The sequence below is a fragment of the Camelus ferus genome, chromosome 1, assembly GCF_009834535.1.
Source record: "Camelus ferus isolate YT-003-E chromosome 1, BCGSAC_Cfer_1.0, whole genome shotgun sequence".
NCBI classification, from domain to species: Eukaryota; Metazoa; Chordata; class Mammalia; order Artiodactyla; family Camelidae; genus Camelus; species Camelus ferus.
Window position 1 is genome coordinate 2,029,437 of NC_045696.1, and position 20,878 is coordinate 2,050,314.

Below are 20,878 nucleotides of genomic sequence, written 5' to 3' on the forward strand. Positions count from 1 at the left end.
GTTTTCTACATATAATATCATGTCATCTGCAAATAATGAGTCTTACTTCTTCCTTTCCAAGTTGGATGACTTATTTTTCTTGAATAATTGCTCTAAGACTCCCAATACTGTGCTGAACAAGCGGCAAGAGTGGGCCTTTTGTCTCGTTCCTGATCTTGCTGCTGATCTTAGAAAAGCTTTCAGCTTTTCACTGCTGAGCACAGTGCTAGTTGTGGGCTTAGCACGTACGGCCTTTATGATGTTGAGGCATGCTCCCTCTCTTCTGACTTTGCTGAGTATTTACCATAAATGGACGCTGAACTCTGTCGAATGCGTTTTCTGCGTCTATTGACAGGGCGTATGGTTTTACCCCTCAGTCTGTTAATGCAGTACAGCACACTGCCTTGTGGGTGTCGAACCCCCCTTGCATCCCTGGAGTAAACCTCACTGATCACAGCGTATCGTCCTTTTCACATATTGTTGAGTTCGGCTTGCTGATGTTTTGTTGAGAATTTCTGTATCTATGCTCACCAGGGATACTGGCCTGTAACCTCCTGTGGCGTCCTTGTCTGGTTTTGGTATCAGGGCAATGCTGGCCCTCCTGTTTTCTGGGAGAGTTTGAGAAGGACTGGTACTCCTCTGAATGTTTGGTGGAATTCACCAGGGAAGCCATCTGGTCCTGGTCTTTGGTTTGGGAGGTTTTTTGATTACTGATTCAATCTCCTTACCAGTAATTGGTCTGTTCAGATCATCCACTTCATCATGACTCAGTCTTGGCAGGCTGTTTCTAGGAATCTATCCAGTTCTCCTGGGTTGTCCAATTTATCAGCACATATGTCTCCCCAGAGGTATGTTAGTATCTGCTTTATATTTTAGGTGCTCCTATGCTGAATGCATAAATGTCTTAAAATGTATTTTCTTACTGAACTGACTCCTTTATCATTGCATAACTCCCTTCCTTGTCTGTTATTACACTTTGATTTGAAGTCTGTTTGCTGATGTAAGTGTAATTACTCCAGCTTTTCTTTTTCATTCCCACTTACATGGAATATCTTTTCCATCCCTTCACCTTTAGTTTGTGTGTCCTTACATCTAAAATGGGTCTCCTTTTTTAAAACAGTATTTGATGAGCCTTCTTCTAATTATGTGGGGTTTTTGGGGGGGGGGGTTGGGTTTACGTATTTATTTAATGGAGGTACTGGGGTTGAACCCAGGACCTTGTGTGTCCTGAGCATGTGCCCTACCACTGAGCTGCACCCTCCCCACTGAAGTGAGTCTTCTGTAGGCAGCTCATAGGTGGGCCTTGGTTTTCTTTTTAGTCACTCGGCCCGTCTTTCGGGGTCCAGTTACATTTAAGTGACTGCTGACAGGCACGCGCTCACTGCCATTCTGGTACCTGTTCACCATTTCCAGCCCCTCCCTGCCCCTCTGCCTCCTGCGTGCCCTCTGTGATTCACTGCCTGCACCCAGTGGTGCTTCTACTCCTCCATCTTCCAGGTACTCACCATAGGCTTCTGCCCTGTGGTCACCACGAGGCTCGTGTGTAACAACTCACACCTGCAAAAGTCTATTTTAAGTTGATAACACCTTAACTTTGATCTCATTCTGAAGCTCAACATTTTTACTGCCCTCCCCAACATTTTGTTTTTGAGTTGTCACATTTTAAATCTTTTTATCTTGTGTATCCCTTATGTTATAATCATAGCTATTTTTATTGCTTTTTTTAACCTTCATACTAGCCTTCTAAGCGATTGAACCATTACCTTTATTAAACAGTTACTTTTCCAATGAGATTTCTTCTTTCCTGTGTTTTGTTACTAATTAGCACAGTTTCTTTTCAGCATAAAGAAGCCCCTTTAACATTTCTTGTAGGGCGGGTTCAGTGGTGATGACCTCCTTTAGTTTCCGCTCGTGTGGAAAACCCTTTCTCTTCCCTTCACTTCTGAAGGGTAACTTCACTGCCTGGGGGGAAGCTGCCCCTACTGTCCTCCCCCAGCACGTATGACGCCCAGTGCCGCTCCCTCCTGGCCTGGGCGGTTTCTGCTGAAGAATCTGCTGAGAGTCTTAGGAAGTTCTCTTACACATAACAGATTCTTCCCTTGTCTTTAACTACCTGACATTTTACCTATAACGTGTCATTATGTGGGTCTCTTTGGGTCCATCTTGTTTGGAACCCTCTGGGCTTCCTGGATCTGAATGTCTTTTTTCTTCCGCAGGTTAGGGAACTTTTTGGCCATTATTTCCTCAAATAAAATTTCTGCCCCTTCTGTCTCCCCTCCTTCTGGGACCCCTAGAATGTCATGTTTGTCTGTATGGTGTTGCCCCATAAATTCCTTAAGCTGTCTTTAATTTTTTCAATCTTTCTTCTGCTCTGACTGGGCAAGTTCCACTGCCTTGTCTTCAAGCTGACTGAGCCTTTCCCTGCTCCACCTAGTCTGCTGTGACCCCTTCTAGTGCATTTTCAGTTCAGCTATTGTATTCTTCAGCTCTGAGACTTCTCTTTGGTATCTTCTTATATTTCATATCTCTTTGTTGAAGTTCTCACTGTTTTCATCCATTCTTCTCCCTGGTTCAACAACCATCTCAAGCCCCAAGGATACACTTCTACCCTTGGGCTGTTCAAAAGCCCTCAGAACTGGTATCTGTGTTACAAGACAAGCATGATGCTAGTAACACGTTCTATGAGAGACTGACTGGGGACCTGGGGCCAAAGTCATGGATCTCTCAAGTAACTGTCAGTAAACACCAGCACCAAGGCAGAAAACGACAGTACTTCTTCTCTGCTTTGTGTGATGTGATGTCTCAGTGAGCAGAAAGCGAAGCACACCAAGACACAGAACTGCCTCTGGCCTAATCACCAGGACAAAAGGACGGCGGAGACACACTCACTGCCCTCTAAGCAAACACTGATCTCTGACAACACCCTGTCCCTCCTCCTGAGTTGGGATAGAAAAGTTAACAGACCGCTCGTCTATGTCTTTGCAAGATGTACCCCTTATCTAAGAAGGGCTGACCCACAGCTGTAAACACTGAACCCAGCCAGAGCAGGTGGTATCAGGTGCTGGAAATCCGCCCCCTCCACAGAAGCCATCCTGACGTACTGCCTTTCAGAACACACAGACGGGCAGAGGCCGCCACCACGGGCTCGCAGCTCAGCCCTTCTTACTCTGTGGTCCGTGGTAGCCATGCTGTGGCTGGCCTTCTGTGTGTCCCTGTGCTTCCAGTGGGGCTCTGTCGTCCCCAGCACAGCGCTCTCCCCTCCGGCTGCTGGAGCTGAAGGTAAGGAGAGGACTTCCAGCTCGAACTCGATCATGTGGTAGGCAGGGGCGGCCGGCAGACTGATGCTCGTGACCTTGTCAGACGACTGAACCCGGAGCGCTGCGTCAGAAGCCTTTTCTAGGAAAGACAGAAACGTCACTCCCAACACACTCCCTCTGTCTCCTTGTCCTTTCTCCTCTGGTGGGCGATGGGCCCAGCAGCGACCCGCCAGCCCAACCCGGTGCTCTTATACGGGGAGAGGGGTGTGTCTAGGAGGGACCACAATGGGAAGGAGGGGAGCAGGAAAGGCAGGAGCAAAGCTCCCTAAGACAGAGCAGCACTGCCTGAAAGCTGTCTGGTCGAGGCCCAGACTGTTGCTGTGCTCAGTCTGAAGACAGGAAAGGGCCCCCTTTCACACGGCCGGCCTGGCCCGCCTGTGTCCCCGGGACGCTCCCACTCCGCCCCGCTGCAGGACCAACTCGGACCAAGTCCGACTCAGAGAGGGAGCTGCATCCTTCCCGCCCTCCAGCCCCAATCCTCAGGGCTGGGGCCTGCGGCAGGTGGGACTTCACAGGGATCCTGACCAGCATCTTAAAAAGCTTATCTGCTTTTGCTTTTTGGCGAGGGGAGCTGGGGAGTGTGGAAGGAGGCTGGAGGCCAGCAGGGCCTCACCACGGAGCACAAGCCTCCTGAGATCACAGCACGGCCAGCACTGCCCCCGGCCGAGCGCGTGCGCAGCTCTCCGTCTCTGCCCTCGAATGCAACGCCCCATGGGTGGGCAGGGCCGCAGTCCCCTACAGGTGGGACACCGCAGTGAGACAGCGGCAAGGAGAAGCCGTCCTCAGGTGGACAGCAGGGACAACATTCCTTATAGCCTCACGGTGCGTCCACCTTTGCCAGGTGGCTGCCGCCTCACCTCTTGTGTTGGAGTAGATCACAGCTCTGTTCTCCGCGTGACACAGGATAAGCATGGCTTCTATGTTGCTCAGCTGGAGGCTGTCCCCGTTTTTTACAGTATAATGGCCAGTAGTGACAGTGAACTTGACCTTCTGAGGAATACCAGCCAAAAGGCTATCTAAAGGGAAAAGGACAGCAATGAGCATCACTGTCAACCAGAAGGACCAACAGAAGGCCCACTGTAAGTTCAGAGAGCACTCTGTCTCTTCAAAGAGAAGATCTGTTCACTTTAAGTACTCCATGAATCGCTCAGTCTCCATCCGTCCACCTTCCCTTCTCGCCTCAGTTACCAGGACCGCAGGGCTGAAGGGGCCCGCGCTGGAACGAGAGAATCTGTGAGCCTGACGGGTCTTATCACCGCCTTGGTTTAGTGAGTTAGAGATCATGGTGGCAACTGTGCATATGAGGGTCTCAAAATTTACCTGCTGGTTAGTTATTAAGAAAGAATCACCTATGGTGACAAAGAATATGAAAACAAATATATGTGTGTTCATGCATGACTGAAGTATTATGCTGTACACCAGAAACTGACACAACATTGTAAGCTGACGATACATCAGTAAAAAAAAAAAAAAAAAAAAAAAAATATATATATATATATATATATATACACACACACAAAAAAAAAAGAAAGCACGAGAGAATCAGATGATGACACTAAAGAAAAAACTAATAAAACAATGCGCTGCTGCCATTCAGATTTTTCCTGGCCTTCTGCGGTCAGGCCTTCCGCATCTTTGGTTCAGAAACAGCTGGCAGGGCCACCGCCTTCTCCTAGATGGAAACAGAGGGCAGGCGTGGGCTGAGGTTTCTGAGAATCCACTCCAGGGACAGCAGAAGGAAGACAGCAAGAGGGAAGACACAGGAAGCAATCAGCAGACAAGAGAAAGGAGGAAGGGCCTGGAGCTGGGCGAGGTGTGAGCCGGCATCTCCCAGGCCCTTGACTCCATGAAGCTTAGCCTTTCCCACAAAAGATTCTCTGATGAAAATTATTTGAGAGACTGACTGCTGTCTTCAGCATCTGAGGACCTCCTAGGTAGCCATGGAGAAGTTTAAAAGCAGAAAAATAGGGAGTTTGGAGAGATTAAATAAAAACAAAGCTCTCCTTGATTTCTTTCCCCAAATGGAAGAAACAAGCAAATAAATACATTGTTTCCAGCCTAAAACAACCAAGCCAGTCACTCACTAGTGTTTCAGCCAAGGGCCACGCCGCCTCCACTAAGCTGCTTACGGCGATTTCTACTAATTTCAGGACTTAACAAAAAGGACAGCAGCTTTGAGTTTCCCAAACGCCGTGCTGGGGGTCAAGTGTAATCAACACTTGGAAAGAAGAAGACTTCTGATCAGAGTACAGGCCATAACTAAATCTAGCATTTTGCCTTTGTAATGGAACTCTAAGCATGAAAGTGTATTTACTTACTAAATTCTCTGCAGTAGACATCAGCCAATATTTAGCTTTTATTTTTCCTATTTTCAGATGCAGAATATTTATTAAACATGAAAATAGCAGTTACAGAAGAGCAATTATTCAGATGAACAGAAGAGCCACAGTCGCTGCCCAAAATTCCCCTGAGAGAGAAGCCGGCTCTGGGAAGGCGGGAAGGCTGGCGCTGCAGGAAGCCCGGCCGCACGGGGCTCCCTGGGAACGGGGTGGAGGGGCCCACGGACAGGAAAGCGCCCCCGCGGCCCACGCGGCCCACTCACCGGCCAGCGGCTCCACACGCAGCTGCGGCTCCTGGGAGTACACGTCGTACTGCACCGGGGGGTGGATGTGCGGGAGCACGAAGCACACGGGGCCCAGCGAGGCGCACAGCTGCCGCAGCGTGTAGGTCCCGGGCTCCCTGGCCTGGGGGCGAGACCGAGCATCCTGGCTCAATTAAGGGAGGGCAGAGCCACAGCCTCTGCGAGGACGGCCCTCTCCCCTCCTCTCCCGCCTCTGGGCTACCAGGTCCACCCTCGGGCTGCCCCACAGACCCCTCAGGATCTCTCGGTCAGTGGTCTTCTGCGGAACTGCGGCTTACATCTGACTCAATTTAGTAAACTTTATTTGTGGCATTCTCTTCTGAAAAGGGTCCTTAATTGAGACACTCAGCATGAAACTTAAGAATCGACTGAAAACACACGTGGCAAATAGCTGCGCTTTCTGCCGGCCAAGTCCTCTCCAGTCACGGGGACTTACAGAGCAGCCTGCACTGGAGAAAGAGCGCATCAGAGCGGCGCAGAGGCCACTGCAGCGCCATCCACGCAGCCACGAAAGGAAAGTGAAGTTCACCGTGAAACAGCTATCTTCTTTGAAACCTCCTCATTTTAACAACTGAGGGTGTATTTTAGTAAAAGGGAAAAAGTCTAACTAAATCCAATGAGAACACAAATAATTCTCTGTTAAGAACTTCATTCAAAATTTATCTGCTGCCTTCAAATGATTTTAGTACGAAAAATTTTTCAAGACATCCACCTATTTTTCTTTCAGAAGATCAAAGCCTGGTTAGGGGACAGAGGCCTCTGAAGGACCTCCCCTCCTTCAGACAACTGTGCGAGCGCCACCCACTTCCTGACCATCTCTAAAACCAACGGCCGGCTCAGCGCCTACCTGCGTCCGGAAGGTTATGGTATTGGCCCCTGGTTCTAGGGTCACACTGGTGCACTTCAGCACATGGGCCCCGTCCTCCAGGGCCACGCCCGTGGATGCTTCCAGAGCAGCCCCGCTCTCCTGCCTCCTCAGGAGCATGTGAACATTTTTGCATATAATCCCTGTGGTGTTCAAGGAGTTGTCAGAAGGGCTTCTCTCAAACATCTCACACAGCTCCAGCGCGGGCAGGCTGCTCTGCGGTGCAGGGCAAGGCGCAGCCTCCGTGGGAAAGCTGACCAGCCCGCCGGCCGCCCTGTGCTTGGTGAGCCACTCAGCAGTCTTCCGGTAGTTGTTCTTCTCGATGCTGAAGTGGACATGGATGGCGATCTGCTCCACCTGGACGGGGACAGGCATCTGACTGCACACAGTTATCTCCACGGACAGAACGCCTCCCACGTGGACCACAGCGTTGGGTGGGGTGAAGCGGAGGTCTCTCAGGTGTGCAAAAGAATGCAGGGGCAGTACTATCTTGTGACCTGGGAACACAAAGGGCCATGTTTTACTTCCCAAGTCACACTTCCAGATGCCACAGAGACAGCGGGGCCTCAGTCACTGCCGGGCCGGCCGGCGTACCCTCCACTTGAGAAGCAGGACGCAATGGTGCACAAGAGATGGCTTAGCACCTCCCAACCCCATGCCATCTTCACACACTGAGAAGAGTCACTGTGTCAAAAGCATAAACACATGCCTACATAACTCCTGAAAATCATAAAATCTGAAGAAATTAAGGTTTCTAAGTTCTCTTTTAGCAGATCCGGCAACTACAGATCAACTAACAACTCAGTTTCAAAACAAGATTTGTAAACAGTCTGATTCCTAGAGCTGTTCCAAGGAATCCCACCACATTCCCACCCACACAAAGAAATTCACAAGTGGAGAGGCCCGAATCTCCCTGTACACCTGGACATAAGCCCAGGGTGCGCCGCCCCATCAAGGCAGCCACTGGAGCGGGGAGCCAGGAGGGCAGTGAGCCGCTGGCCCACGGTCACTGTCGGGGAGGCCTGGCCGCACCCTCCACTGTCCTTTCTGCGAGCGCTGGCGCGTCTAGGAGCCCACAGGCCTCCGGGCTGACCGGGAGTATTTGCTAAATAAACACGCCTCAACCGCATGCTCTGCCAAGATGGACACTGTGACATCACAAGCCGACAGAGGACGGTCACAGGATGCTGCATCCACACAGCGATGCCACGGGCTGTAGGCAGAAGAGTGCCCCTGACCCAGCTCACACCCATGTCACACACAGCTGACGTGGCACACGGCTCTCCCGATGGCCAGTCTATGCACAGCAGACTCTAAATGACAGACTCGTCAGTGCCATGCTGCCTGAGAAGCCGTCCAGGGGGCCCGACATGATGAAGCGCACCCCCGTGGTCTCTGATCCTCAACCCGCAGCCACCACCTCTGGAAACACTGGCTTTCAAGCAGTTAGTAACTTCTATGGACTGAAGTGCCCCTCCCATATTATTAAGTTTGGAGGTGGGGCCGCTGGGAGACAGTCAGGTTTAGAGGAGGCCATGAGGGACTCCTGCCCTCCTGCGAGGAGGCAGCAGAGAGCCCCCTCTCTAAGTCTCTCCACCTCTCCTCCCACCTCCCATCCCCTCCCCCCTCCCCGCTCCTTGTCATGAAGGACAAACCAGGAAGAGAGGCCTCACCAGGAGCCAGCCCTGCTGGCACCCTGACCTCAGACGCCAGCCTCCAGAACTGTGAGGAGAGGGCCGTCCGCTCTTCCAGCGCCCACTCTGTGGCGCTTGGTCGCAGCGGCCGGAGCTGAGGCGGCAGCTGCTCTGAACAAACGCTCCTGATAAAGCAGACAGGAGGGGCTCGGCATCGCGATGAACCTCGCCCGCCGTGCAGCAGCATCTGTGTCTGCTGCGACGACTGGCCGGGCTCTGCCCTTCAGACCTGCCTTCCTGACAGGCACCCCAAAAGGAAACACTCAGCAAACTTCAGAAGCTGGGACAGCCTAGGAGACACTGGCTCGATGTCTCTAACAGGTCGGCGTCTTACAGCCCAGATGTCGCACACCGATGAAAGGAGCAGTGTGGCCCAGCCACACAGCAGAATAGTCACGAGAAGGGACGGAATACTGACACAAGCCACTACGCAGGCAGATCCCGAAAACACTGCTGCGCGAAGGAAGCCAGGCACAAAACCCACAAACTGTGTGATTCCACTTACATGAAATGTCCAGAGCCGGCATCTACAGAGACAGAAAGTAGACCGGTGGTTCCCAGGGACTGGGGGGTGGGGGGAGGGCAGAAGGCAGCTGGGTGGATGTAAGTATGGGGTTTCTTTCGGGGTGATAAAAATGTTCTAAAACCGACTGTGGTGACGGCCGCACATCTCTGTGATACACCAAAGCCACTGAACTGTGCCCTGCAAACAGGTGAATTACAGGAAATGTGAATTCCCTCTCAATAAAGCTGTTATGTTTAAAAAGGTCAGAGCCTTGAGAAAAGGGAGAAAAGGAGACAGGGAAGAGGCGCTCCGTGTTAGAGGAGAGCTGAGATGTAATCCATGCGGTGCGTGACCCTGGTCAAGCGGGGAGAGGCCGGCCATTCTAACACAAAACAAAGCATGAAAACATGTTTTGAGACAATGAGGGAGACTGGAAGGGGGGCCACTTGGTGCCCAAGTCAGGACCTTGTCTGCTCCCTGGGCAGGGTGGCTGGGGGACCGCCCTTGTTTTCAGAAGATGCTAAACTGCCTCAGGGTGAAGAGGTACCCGAGGTCTGGAGTGGCTCTGACGTCCGGCAAAAAGGAGAAAGTAAGAAGAAAGGAATACCCAACGCCCGTTCCCTACACAGCGGAACGTCAACAACTGCCGAGCCTAAGTGGCCAGCACACGTCACATACACGTTGCGTTACTCTTTCTACTTCTCCACAAAATGTGAAATGTCTCACACGACAGTTGTGAACCTGCGCCTCACCTGGGCTGTCCGTCTGCCGGCCGGCAAAGCTGAGTATCTCCCTGCAGAAGGACTCCCGCTCCTCCTCGGTCAGGTGACAGTCGCTGGCTAAGAGGCTGCTGGTCTGCAGGTAGCTGAGCGGACAGTCAAGGGGCCTGAGAGGACCCCACGCTGCGGGAGCCGCGCGCAGCCCCCACTGCCCCGGCGCGGCCTGCCAGGCAGCCCTGCTCTAGGTTACGAGGTCAGACCTAATGACGGGGCGTCATCTGCTACCCATCAAGGCCCGTGCGTCAAGGCAGCTTTTCTCTCCTAACTATCAGGTACTTATCAAGCACTCGGCCGTGGGCACTGCCACCGTGCAGACGGAAAGTGACTTTCCCATTTCACGACCGTGTTCAACTTAAAGGATACTTCTCAATTTGTCCGAGGCGCTTTTGACATTCGGCTAGCTGCTTCCTTGTGTGCGTGACAGGCAGGGCCCAGCCCTCAGCCAGGTAATTCTTCAGCGCTCCCTGAAGATAGACTTCTGCCTTTTGTGGGGACTTCTTCCTCCTTGCAAATCAACACACAGAAGCTTTCATTATGAGTCATAAAAAGCGCCAGACTCAGACACAGCCCTCCGTGCCTCTCCCTCCTCCGCCCTTCACAGCCTGCGCAGACACAGGTGAGCAGTCCCCTGTATGGGACAGAACGTGAAAGCAGGACACATGGCGCGGTCTGGGAAGTGCGCTCAGGGTGCGGGCCCGCACGCCGTCTGCCCAGCATCACACGTCAGTCAGAGAGCTTTCGGATCTGAGCCTTCAGACAAGAAAGTGAGGGCACCACTCACTATTTCACGCTGACTCAGGAACACCCAGCGTAAAAGAAGGTGAAGAGTTTGTCCACAGGTGCACAACTAGTTATGGAGGGAGCCACGGACTCGGGGCTCGGTGCCACGCCCCACACAAGGAGACACAGGGCAGCTTGTGTGGACCCACTGAGACATGAGTCAGGGTTGCCTCCGAGACCCACAAATAGCACTGAGCAGGTTTATTTACAGAGAACCATGAAGAATTTAAACAGCAACACATTCCACCCAAAAGATCTTCCCTGTCCCAATTTACACCCTGAAGATGTTCAGGATAAAACAAAGTTTAACACAGTTAATGAGCACTTTCCAAAGCTTCAGCAACAATACGGATCCCCTGGCCTTTCCCAAAAGTACCAAAGAAACTTCCAGGGCCAACAGGCGCGGGGCTACAGAGGTCAACACTAAGCAGCCCTCGCTCGCCAGGCGTCCCAGGAAACAGCCAGTCTTCATGACCTTACTCTGGAAGGAACGAGCGTTCCCACATTCTCAAATGCACTTCAAACCTATCAAATTACATGCATGGATTTTTCTAGACTTCCACGGCCCTCTCCCACCCCTATCTTTAAAAGGGTCACTGCCTCTTTGGTTACCATCTCTAGCCAAAGACTCTTATGTTCCAGAGCTGGAAGGGAGACCCTCTGTCATCCAGCCCCTGGAGGCACAGGCCGAGGGGCACCCAGCCAGTCTGTGGTCAGGCTGGAAGCAGGGCCCAGGTCTCCCTAGCAGGCCAGTGCCCTCGCAGCACAGTCCAAGCCTCGGGTGGGCTCAACTCCCAGCACCTGAGGGTGTGGCTTCTTTGCTCTGTTAGCTAATAACCGCTCCTCAGCTGCACCTGGTGGGGGCTCAGGAGAGCCCGGCTCCAGCCCCGACATTGATTAGCTGTGTGGCTGGCTACCCGCTCCAACCACATCTAGAAAACGAGGAAGGTCACTTAGAGGACCTACCTCTTCACAGGCCCCTCGATCATTTAAAATAAATGATTCTTTCTTGCTCCACCTAGTGAAATTACTTTACTAATTATAGACTTCATTTCAAACACACATTTCTTCTAAGAAAACCTAAACATCTCTCCCTCACAATTTCTCTCCCTTCCCAGTGCTTTGAAACAGCAGTTACACTGCCAGCCAGATTCTGCTCTTTGACAGGCTGATTTCATCAAACACACGAGAAACAGGCCAAGCTCTGAGTCTCTTCTCTGGAACCCAACTGTAAAGCGGGAGCCAGACTGGAAATGTTCACAGTGCCTGGACCCAGTGGCTGCCCGTCAGTCACAGCTCAGCCCTGGCGCTCGCCTGGTCACACACGTGCTTCCCATCACTGACCTCGAGGCTGTCCATCCTCCTGGGAGGCGTGTGACAGAAACCAGACAGAGTGCTACAGAGCAACACGTGAGAATCCATGACACACATGACTTGCCATTGGGTGTGGATTCATACGTGTTGTCTCACAGCTCTTTAGATTTCATAATAACACTACATTTTACTGCAGATAATATTATATATATCTTACCTACATATATGAGATTATGTAAGTTCACTAAGTTAATAAAAGAAGCAGATCAGTAACAACTATTCAGGGTAATAAGCTGAACTCTCTGGCTTTCAAAAGAAATTTTCTTTGAAAATGATGATGACTGGTGAACAGTTTACATTTTTCATTTTAAAAGTTACGTACACTTCGTGTTTCCTCCCACATAGAAAACCTCTCACCATACATGTGAAATGTCTGAAATTCAAGTTAAAGTTCAAATTCAATTACATGTAAAACTCTGCCAGATCCTTTCCAATGAACTTAGCAGATCGAATCCTCCCGATGCTCGTATACATTTCAATGGTAGCATGGGACAAGTCCTGTGGGAAAGAAAAAGCAAGTAATTCTGGAATTTTAATGCTAGACAAAACTTACATTTATTTACCCAAAGCTAAAGCAAAAGACTTTGTCACTAATATTTTACTTTGCATCTATTTTTGCATTGAGTTTTTATGTGATAGTGATTTATACAAAGTCATTAACTTGTATATAAATTATGAAGCATGATAATAAAAGAAATATGAACTCAGCAGCACAGAATATTCACTTTTTTCAAAGTATTTTCCGTATGTGGGTAACATTTTGATATTTTTCTCACATTGTGGATAACAGAGATAAAATTACAGACTACTGTCAGATGCTCTTGAGTTTTCCATGACGTGAGAAAGCAAATGGTTCGCCGCGCCTCCACTGCACTGCTCTCTAAGCTCTCCCAAATTCAAGTCCTTTGAAACCAGGCACAACAGCTCTGCTCAGGTTCAGATTATTCCTCTGCACACAGAAAACCATTTACTGTCCTTTCTTACAATTTCCGTTCTACTGAATAGCAGTACCACTGTGAACAAGATTATGAACATCCAGAGATGCTTTATGCCTAATTACGGTACCATGGATACTAAGAAGCAACGATCCTTTCTGGTCTGATCTAATGAAACTGCTAATTACAGATTTCATCCGCAACTCCCTAGGGTACCAAAGAAACTTATAAGGCCAACAAGAGGGGGTTCCCAAACACCAGCTTATTACCAATTCAAAAGCTCATGTACCAGCAAAGTCTCAGGGAGACGGGCTGTCTGCCACGGGTGGGCAGGGAACATCTGTAATACTTACTAAGTAGTGTTTTTCAAAAGCTTCTACTGATGACAATGCTTCTTTGAGTTTCTTATAAGGACTCTGAGCTGTGTTGGCTTAAAGAGAAAGAAATGAGTCCTGTTTCAGCACCATCATGCCCATCATGTGTGTTTTACATTCAGCCCCAAATGCCACAGGTAGAGGACTCCACCTGATGCTTGTGGAGATCACAGACACCCATGCCAGCTGGAGCTGTGTCACCACTCACATCCGTGTCCAGGTAATATATTCACAAAATAGTCTCAACCCTTCACGTAATACTTTTATCTTTGAGACTAGAATTTTTTTAAGTATGTATTACAAATCCTCCAAAGAACTGAATTACTTCCAAAGTGATGTGAAGCGATCCCAAGCTGAAACAGTATAATTAATACACATGTAACACATTTTCCCTAACAAACCTACTCAATTCAGTAGGAGTCCTTTCAGGTCACTAGGATTTCTGTACTTAAGCAGCAGCTTTGCTAAACCACACTCTTCTCTATGTTCGTACCAAGAAAAATTAGTCATGCTCAAGTGCTTTATTACCTAGGAGTAATTTACTGAATAAAAGGATCTGTCTGGCCATATAGTTAAAAAAAAATACATCACCTGTAGTTCAGAGGGAGACTGGTGCGTTTAAACCTCACGTGGGCTGTGAAAAGTCACAGGGAGCTCACTTAAGCCTGTGGGAAACTCAGGCACGTTTTTAAGAGTCCCTCCAATTTCTTAAACTATTTCTAACATTTCTTTATGTTACTAAAAGGTAAAATACTCCATGCATTAATCTGGCCAGCTAACAATGAGTACGATTTCCCAAGCGGTGAGTAGCTACCTTGCCAGAACCTAAGTCATACACGCCCAGTTACAGCCGACGTTCTCAGTACTTTCCACCGCGTGCACAGGAACATCCCAGAAGGTACCTGTTTCTGGTCGCTCGGCTCCCAAGCCCGCCAAAAGGTCAACTGTCCTGTTGAGGTCTTCTGAGTTAGGGCCCTTCTCAGACACAAGCCCACACAGGTAGCCCAAGGACTTCAGCTGTTGAGATAAACACAAACGTTCACTGACTTTGCCCTAAGAGTCAGCAGAGGATTTATAAATTGCAATGCAAAAATAAAATCCAAACTAAATCCTGGAAGAAATGTCGCTTTCCTACCCACATAACTCTCACTTGAATACAAAAATGCACCTCACTGGGGCTGCTTCACACTCAAACCTCCTAAGCATGGTAACTCTGAGTCACCCTGAGGTGGCCGCTCCCAGCCCACGCCTCCCCCCAGGCTTTCAGGGTCTCCCACACCGCTTGCCCCACACAACCCCCTCCCCAGGGTCTCCCACGCTGCCTGCCCCACGCGACCCCCCCAGCAGGCCTTCCTGCGGCACGTGGGGCAGCCACCACCTGATTAAGCAGAGGCCACTCCACGCTACAGGAGGCTTCACACTTCGCCCTGTGGTGGCCCCCACCCCGTTCCTGAGTCCTGCCTTCGGCACAAGCACAGCACTGACCCCGGCTGAATCCAGTGACACTCACGGGGAACCACTTGGTCCAGCTGCTGCCAGACACGCCCTAAAGCAACTAGACCCGCCCGAGGCTAAGTGACCAACACGCTCCCCACAGCTCACCCCGCCCCGGAGGCACAGCCCAGGGACACAGCTCACGTCTGCACGCTGGCAGTTACCTTCTCGGTGGCGTAGCTCCACAAACCCACGGTGTGGGCAATGTTGGAGTCTATCTGCACCCGGTCACAGCAACCTTCGATCCTCTGCAGCACCTCCAGACAGCTCAGGAACACCCAGCAGTCCAGAGCGCCGGGCGGGACGGAGACCTGGGGGCAGCGCGGGCGTGAGGACAGCGCTCGGGGAAAGGGCCCGAGCCCGCGCGCCCTCGTCTGCCCCGTCCAGCAGCAGCCCCAGCCCTGGGAGAGCGCCGGGCGGGGGGGGGGGGGGGACGCCCCATGCCCAGACGTGCTGTCTGGGTCATGCTCCTGATGACCACGTTGACTCAGCACCAGTGTCACTTTCAACGATAGATTTTAAACGCTTGTTAAGAAAAGAAGCCTACAAAAAGGCTGACTAACATCCCTCACTCTAAGGTCGAAAACCGACCACCTCTCAGGTTAGGGGCACGTAAGGTGAAGGCGGAGCTAAGATCTCGGGTGGCCGCTGGGTCACATGTCAGAAGGGGCATGTTCAACACTAGAAATCTGAATAGTAAGTAGATAGTAGATGATATTTAAGAATTACCATTAATTCTTAGGTGTAATTATGTGTGTAAAAGAGAGCTCCCGTTGCTCAGAGACGTGATAGAGTAAGTGTCGTATTGGCAGAACCTCAAAAGCACCAGCCCCACAGGCCCGGCTCTAAGACGGGCCCCCCCACGTCTCAGCGTCTCCGACACAGGACTGTGTCTCACAGCCAATGGCACCTGAACGCTTCTAGCTGGCAGTGCTGCCTGTCTCCCTGGTGGCACTGATATCATGAGGTACCCCATACTGTACCCCAGTTTTGGTGAGATTATGGTCATTGGTACTATTCCAAACGGGGACACAGTGGTGATGCTGTAGCTGGCGACAAGTGAGAAGCTACCTGATGCCGACGAGATGGACTTATGTAAGGACTCCCTCAACAGCACACCCTGAGCACAGATAAAAGGACCTGGAACCAAATGTAAAGAACCAGAGAATGCCATGAAATGTCCCTATAAACGCTGAACTGGCCAGTCTTTGAAAAATGAGATAAACTACTTAGGTCCTTTGAGAAGAAAACTCAGTATAAAAAAAAACGTATGTGATCAGAAGCTACTTTCAGAAAGTGGTACAACTTTCTTGCCCGGACAATGGGCCGCACTCGAAGGGAGGCACAGGAGCTGGTGGGAAGGCTGCAGCCCGGGGCCCCGGTCGGAGCACGTCCCTCCGCCAGTCACACCAGGGCGGGCACCGCCTGGCATGCAGCCCTGGAGGAAGCAAACACCGCAACAAACACACGAGGCTGCCAAGCGGCCCACGTGGTCTCACCCAGGAGCCACCCGTCTGTAGACAGTGGCGGTGCACGTCCCTCTGAAAGCCACCCAAACCTGACAGAGAGAAGCCACTGCCCACCGCGGGCCAAGCACCAGAAGAGCTCGCAGCTCCGCCGCCCCGTTCGGCACCGGCGGTGCCCTCAGCGTCTCTGGACGACTCACACGCCCTGATGAGAAGGATGCCGACTGAGCACCTTTCCAGACTTCTGGGTCGCCTGATCACCTCTTTTGTGAGCAATACACTTTAAAAACTAATTTCTTAGTAGGTATTCTTCAGTCTTCTTAAAGCCTCCTCCTCTTCTGATACCAGCATTACCAGTAACAGCAAAGCTGTTTTACTGTTTTCTAAGCCTAAAATTAAAGGCATTCTTATCATTCTCTTTTGTGAAACCTACTTTTTTTACGTAACACAAACGCTAAAAAACCTGCATCCTAAGTGAACCCCAAAGTGGCCCCCCTCGCTGGTCACAGGTGCAGTCGCCCCCCAGCTCCCTGCCAGCCGCCGTCCCCTGCATGGAGCCACCACCGGCCAGACGCCTCCCAACAGACCACTTCTGCTTAATCTTGAACTCTGCACACACGAAACAAAATGCAGGGTCCTTTGGTGCCAGAACTTTACATTTGGAAGACTCGCCCACCACAAGTGCGCTGCTGCCACTGCTGGGTGCTCGTCTGCTGCCTGAACAGCCGCGGCCACTGCTCCCCTTGCACGTGATGGACATTTGGGTTATTTCCAGTTTCTAGTGATCATGAACAATGCTGCCACGAGCGCCTCTGCGCTGTCTCCAGGCACACCTGTGTTTCTGTGACTTGGGGTGAAACTGCCGGCTCACAGGGCGTGCACACATTTGGCTCAACCCCATTCGCCTCGAGAAAGGCGCTCCGGTTCCTCCACCAGCTCACTGACCCTTGTCAGGCCTTTCCCTGCTGGCCACTCCGGGCGGGGGTGCTGGCACGTCACCGTGGTTTCAGCCTGCGTCTCACTAGGGTCAACGAGGCTGAGCGCCCTGCACACGCTTCCTGCCCACCTGGATACCTTCTTCTGTCTGTTTTCCACCGATGCGTCAGTCTTTTAAGCTGGTCTGCAGGACTTGTTGACATATTCTGGGTGGAGGCCTCTCGACTCCACAGCCTGCGGGCCCTCTCTCCCACCCGGGCTGCCCTCCCACCCACTCTGCCGCATCTACTGACGAAGGGGCGCTTGGGTTTCCCCACAGCCCAGCCTCTCCTGCCCTGCCTTCCCGGTTAGCGCTTTTCAGTCCTGTCTAAGGCGCACCTGCTAACCCCAAGGTCATGAAGATATTCTCCCATATTACCTTTCAGAAGCTTTCCTGTTTTGCCTTTCATATTTAGACTAAAACTCCACCTGGAGTTCATTGTGTATGGTGTGAGACAGATATTCAGTTGACTCAGAACCATTTATTCCTTGAGTAAATTTTTTTTACTGTTTATTCAGAATCTACCCCAACCACCTTAGTTTGGACCTCACCCTTCTCCCTAGATTATGGCAGAAGTCTCTCCCTCTTCCCTGGGCCTCCGTCCAAGTCTTTGCTTCTCTCTGCCCCCCACCCCCCAGGTCCTCACGCCTTTCGTGGCACCCCACCTGCAAAGCCAACGATGGCTCCCTACTAGCTACAGAACAAAATCCAACTTTCAAGATGACACTTTCACAATCTCCCTTCAGAATCTGGCTTCCAGTAGCCTCTGTCCAAGTCCTCCCTTTCCACCTAAGTTCTAGCAGGACTAAGTTCCTCTAGAGCTCTTTAAATACAAGTTACTTTTCTCTGCCTGAAACGCATTCTCTCTGCACCTGCCACTGAAGCCACATCTACCTGGGGATTCTGACTTGGTCTACTTGTTCCACTAAAATGAAAGCTCCACAGTGTGGCGAGTGGGGAGCCCTCCACTCGGGGAGACAGTGATGATAAGGACCACGTCACTCAGCAAAGGGAGGCGCGGGGAAGTAGCACCCTGACGCGAGGGGCACAGAGCACACGGCTCATCTCCAGCCACGCCGGGGGACGAGCGCCTAGACCCAGCCCGCCGCCCCCCCACCAGCCACGGGCATCTCCGGGCATCCCGGGCCCCGGGGCCCATCACCTCCCCGGAGGTTCTCTTTCTAGCCCAAAGGCTGACCCATTCCAGCTACTTCTACAGAACTCGGGACACGGGCCGCGCTGGGCAGTGGGCGAGCGGGAAACCATGCGTCTTCCCTGTGGCCACCGCACCGTGCCCACACACAGAATGAGAGGAGCAACGGCAGCAGGGACCCCGGAGGAAAAGGCATCACCACTCCCGCACCACACAGGCTGCCCCTAGCCGGCCTCCCACGTCCACTCTCCTGGCTTCACGCCGCCTGCCCAGGAGCGGTGTGTCCCGAGGCCACGGCTCCTCCCGCCCAGCTTCCGGATGCCGGGGGGCTCCTTCCTTGCCCGGAGAGCCCGGCCTCTCACCGCGTCCTCTCCTCTCCTCTCTGCAGCCTGGCAGCCCCACTACTAGTCAACTTTCTAAGGCAAGAAAAAAAAATCTGAAAAAGGTTCTTAAATCCTCAAATTTGTGAGGAGCTGGGCCCGGCACTAAAGAGACCGGCTCCACACCACCCTCCACGGTTTCCCACGCCTGCCCCAAGCTGCGTCCTTCCTAAGACACCCCCCTGGGGTCAATTTGAAAGTGCCCAGTGTGAACAGTGAAATCTCTAGGCACCCCCGAACACAGGCAGCCTTGCCCTGTTAATGAGACCTGCCCCCTCCCCAGTTAGCACGGAGAGAGCGGAGCAGCTAAAGCAGGTGATCGAAATCTACTGGCTGGAAAATGTTGTTTCTCCTCATGTGCTTGATCAGATGTCCGAGGAAGAAAAATAATTTGATAAAAAGTCAGATTCTCAATTTTTTGACTCAGCTACGCAAGACACTTCATTTTTAGACATTAAAATAATTTCTCTTCACTTGGGTTTTTAGAAGCGTTTACGTCTCCTCAGAGTCGAGCCTGTTACTTAGCTGTCCAGGGAACACACAGCAGGAGTTTCTAAATTGTGCAGACCCTCCCTACCGCTGCTCACACTGGGCCTCCCGTAACTGCCGCTGGCAGCCAGGAGTGGAGGGCGGCAGGGTGACCTGGCTCAGGGACGGCTGTGTTACTGGTAGGCCGTCTAACCACTTCCAGACCCACTGTCCCCGTTTGCACAGTGGCATTAGACCATTCGCACAGTTCTCAGCCGGGGAACGGGGCGGGGCTGCCTGTGAGTCCTGCGAAATGGCACAAGACACTCCGTGTGCACGTTCCGTGTGTAACACTTTGTATATTCTTCTGGGTAAAGAGGTCACTGAAATAAAAAAGCTGAGAGCCCCCAGACCGGACAGGCACAGAAGCTCGCTGGCCTCACTAAGTGTGCCTGAGCCTACGGGCAGGAAAAGAGTTCAGCAGCACGGGGGGTGGCGCTCTTTAAAGGCAAGTATTTCACTACAAATAAACTGCTTCAGGCCTCACTAACTCGCTTCTCTCACCCACACGTGCACACACGTGTTCACAACGTGTCTCCAGTATACTTGGTGCTACTCATCACCGTGCACAGCGTGTTGTGTGCCACTCACATGGGTACCTTCAACCACTTATCTGAAAAGACAGTTCTAAAATCAAATCAATGTCCACCTACAAAACCTAATCCTACGTGTCCATCGGGTGAGTAATCCTCATCAGTGAAGACCAGCTCCCAGAGAATAAGCCAAAGTTACTTTAAAAAATTACATTAAGAAACTGACCTAAGAGGCTCGTTCTGGGCCAACGTGAACTCCACATGCTGAGAGCAGAAGTTACATTTTCAAGCAATTCATGAATCAGTATAGAGTAACTATGCAAATAATATAGTAAAAAGTGAAGGACATTCAGAAAGAACACTCTTTCCTAAGCACACACAGTTCAATGTCAGGACTGAAGGTTCAGAGTTCCGGGTCACGGTCAGGAAGGGCAGACTGGGAAAGAGACGACTCACGTCCAAGAGCTCCAGCTCCTGCACACAGCTGTGCAGCAGCTCGAGGGCGCGCTGAGCCACCTCCCACGGCCTCTGCAGGAAGAGGAGCAGGGTGCACTGGCGAGAGAACAGGTAACTGCGCAGATCTAACAGGGTGGCTTCTTGCCTCTGTATCAATTCGCGCTTCTCCATATCTATGGGCTTTCGGAGGATCAGTCCATTCCAGCTCTTCACCGGCTGGCAGAAAAAAGTCAGCCAGTTGGCACCATCTAAACAAACACACAGCATGAAAGGCGCTGACTGCAGATCCGTCCACCTCACTGAGATTCCTGCGCAGGACTGTGGCCCCCAGGGACTGACGGGCAGCTTAGAGGCTGGTTGGTCCCTGGGCGCCGGCCCGCCCCTCCAGTTTTTGGGGACCCGGACCAGTGATGTGGGGACAGGGTGGTTACCACAAGGACACCCGCTCAGGACCTGGCATTTGGTGATGAGCACAGGGGAACGGGACGGAGGCCACAAGGCACAACGTTGTACTGGGCCCAGGAGGCCATGGTCAGGTCAAGATGCAATCAGAGATGGCTGGGCCAAGGGTCAGGGACAGCTCAGGCTCTGGGGTCAGTCAGCTCCAAGAGAAGGCATGAGGCCCAGGCGGGAGCTGGGGAGCGGCCTG

At 51.7% G+C, this 20,878-nt stretch overlaps 1 protein-coding gene across 5 annotated transcripts in view; it reads right to left on the reverse strand.

Annotated features, from left to right (window-relative positions):
* Positions 1–20,878, reverse strand: part of TRAPPC10 (trafficking protein particle complex 10) — a 70,511-nt gene that overhangs the window by 13,919 nt on the left and 35,714 nt on the right. For 4 of the 5 annotated variants that reach the window (XM_032494775.1, XM_032494869.1, XM_032495022.1 and 1 more), the window contains 12 exons: positions 20,230–20,477; positions 14,902–15,048; positions 14,146–14,260; positions 13,223–13,299; positions 12,341–12,432; positions 10,144–10,284; positions 9,754–9,866; positions 6,785–7,299; positions 5,899–6,040; positions 4,154–4,312; positions 3,910–4,031; positions 3,146–3,370 (listed from right to left, as the gene is read on the reverse strand). In XM_032494775.1, the coding sequence (XP_032350666.1) occupies positions 3,146–3,370; positions 3,910–4,031; positions 4,154–4,312; positions 5,899–6,040; positions 6,785–7,299; positions 9,754–9,866; positions 10,144–10,284; positions 12,341–12,432; positions 13,223–13,299; positions 14,146–14,260; positions 14,902–15,048; positions 20,230–20,477 (2,096 nt within the window). Of the gene's footprint in view, positions 1–3,145; positions 3,376–3,909; positions 4,032–4,153; positions 4,313–5,898; positions 6,041–6,784; positions 7,300–9,753; positions 9,867–10,143; positions 10,285–12,340; positions 12,433–13,222; positions 13,300–14,145; positions 14,261–14,901; positions 15,049–20,229; positions 20,478–20,878 lie in introns of all 5 variants that reach the window. The other variant, XM_032494802.1, reaches the window with a different exon arrangement.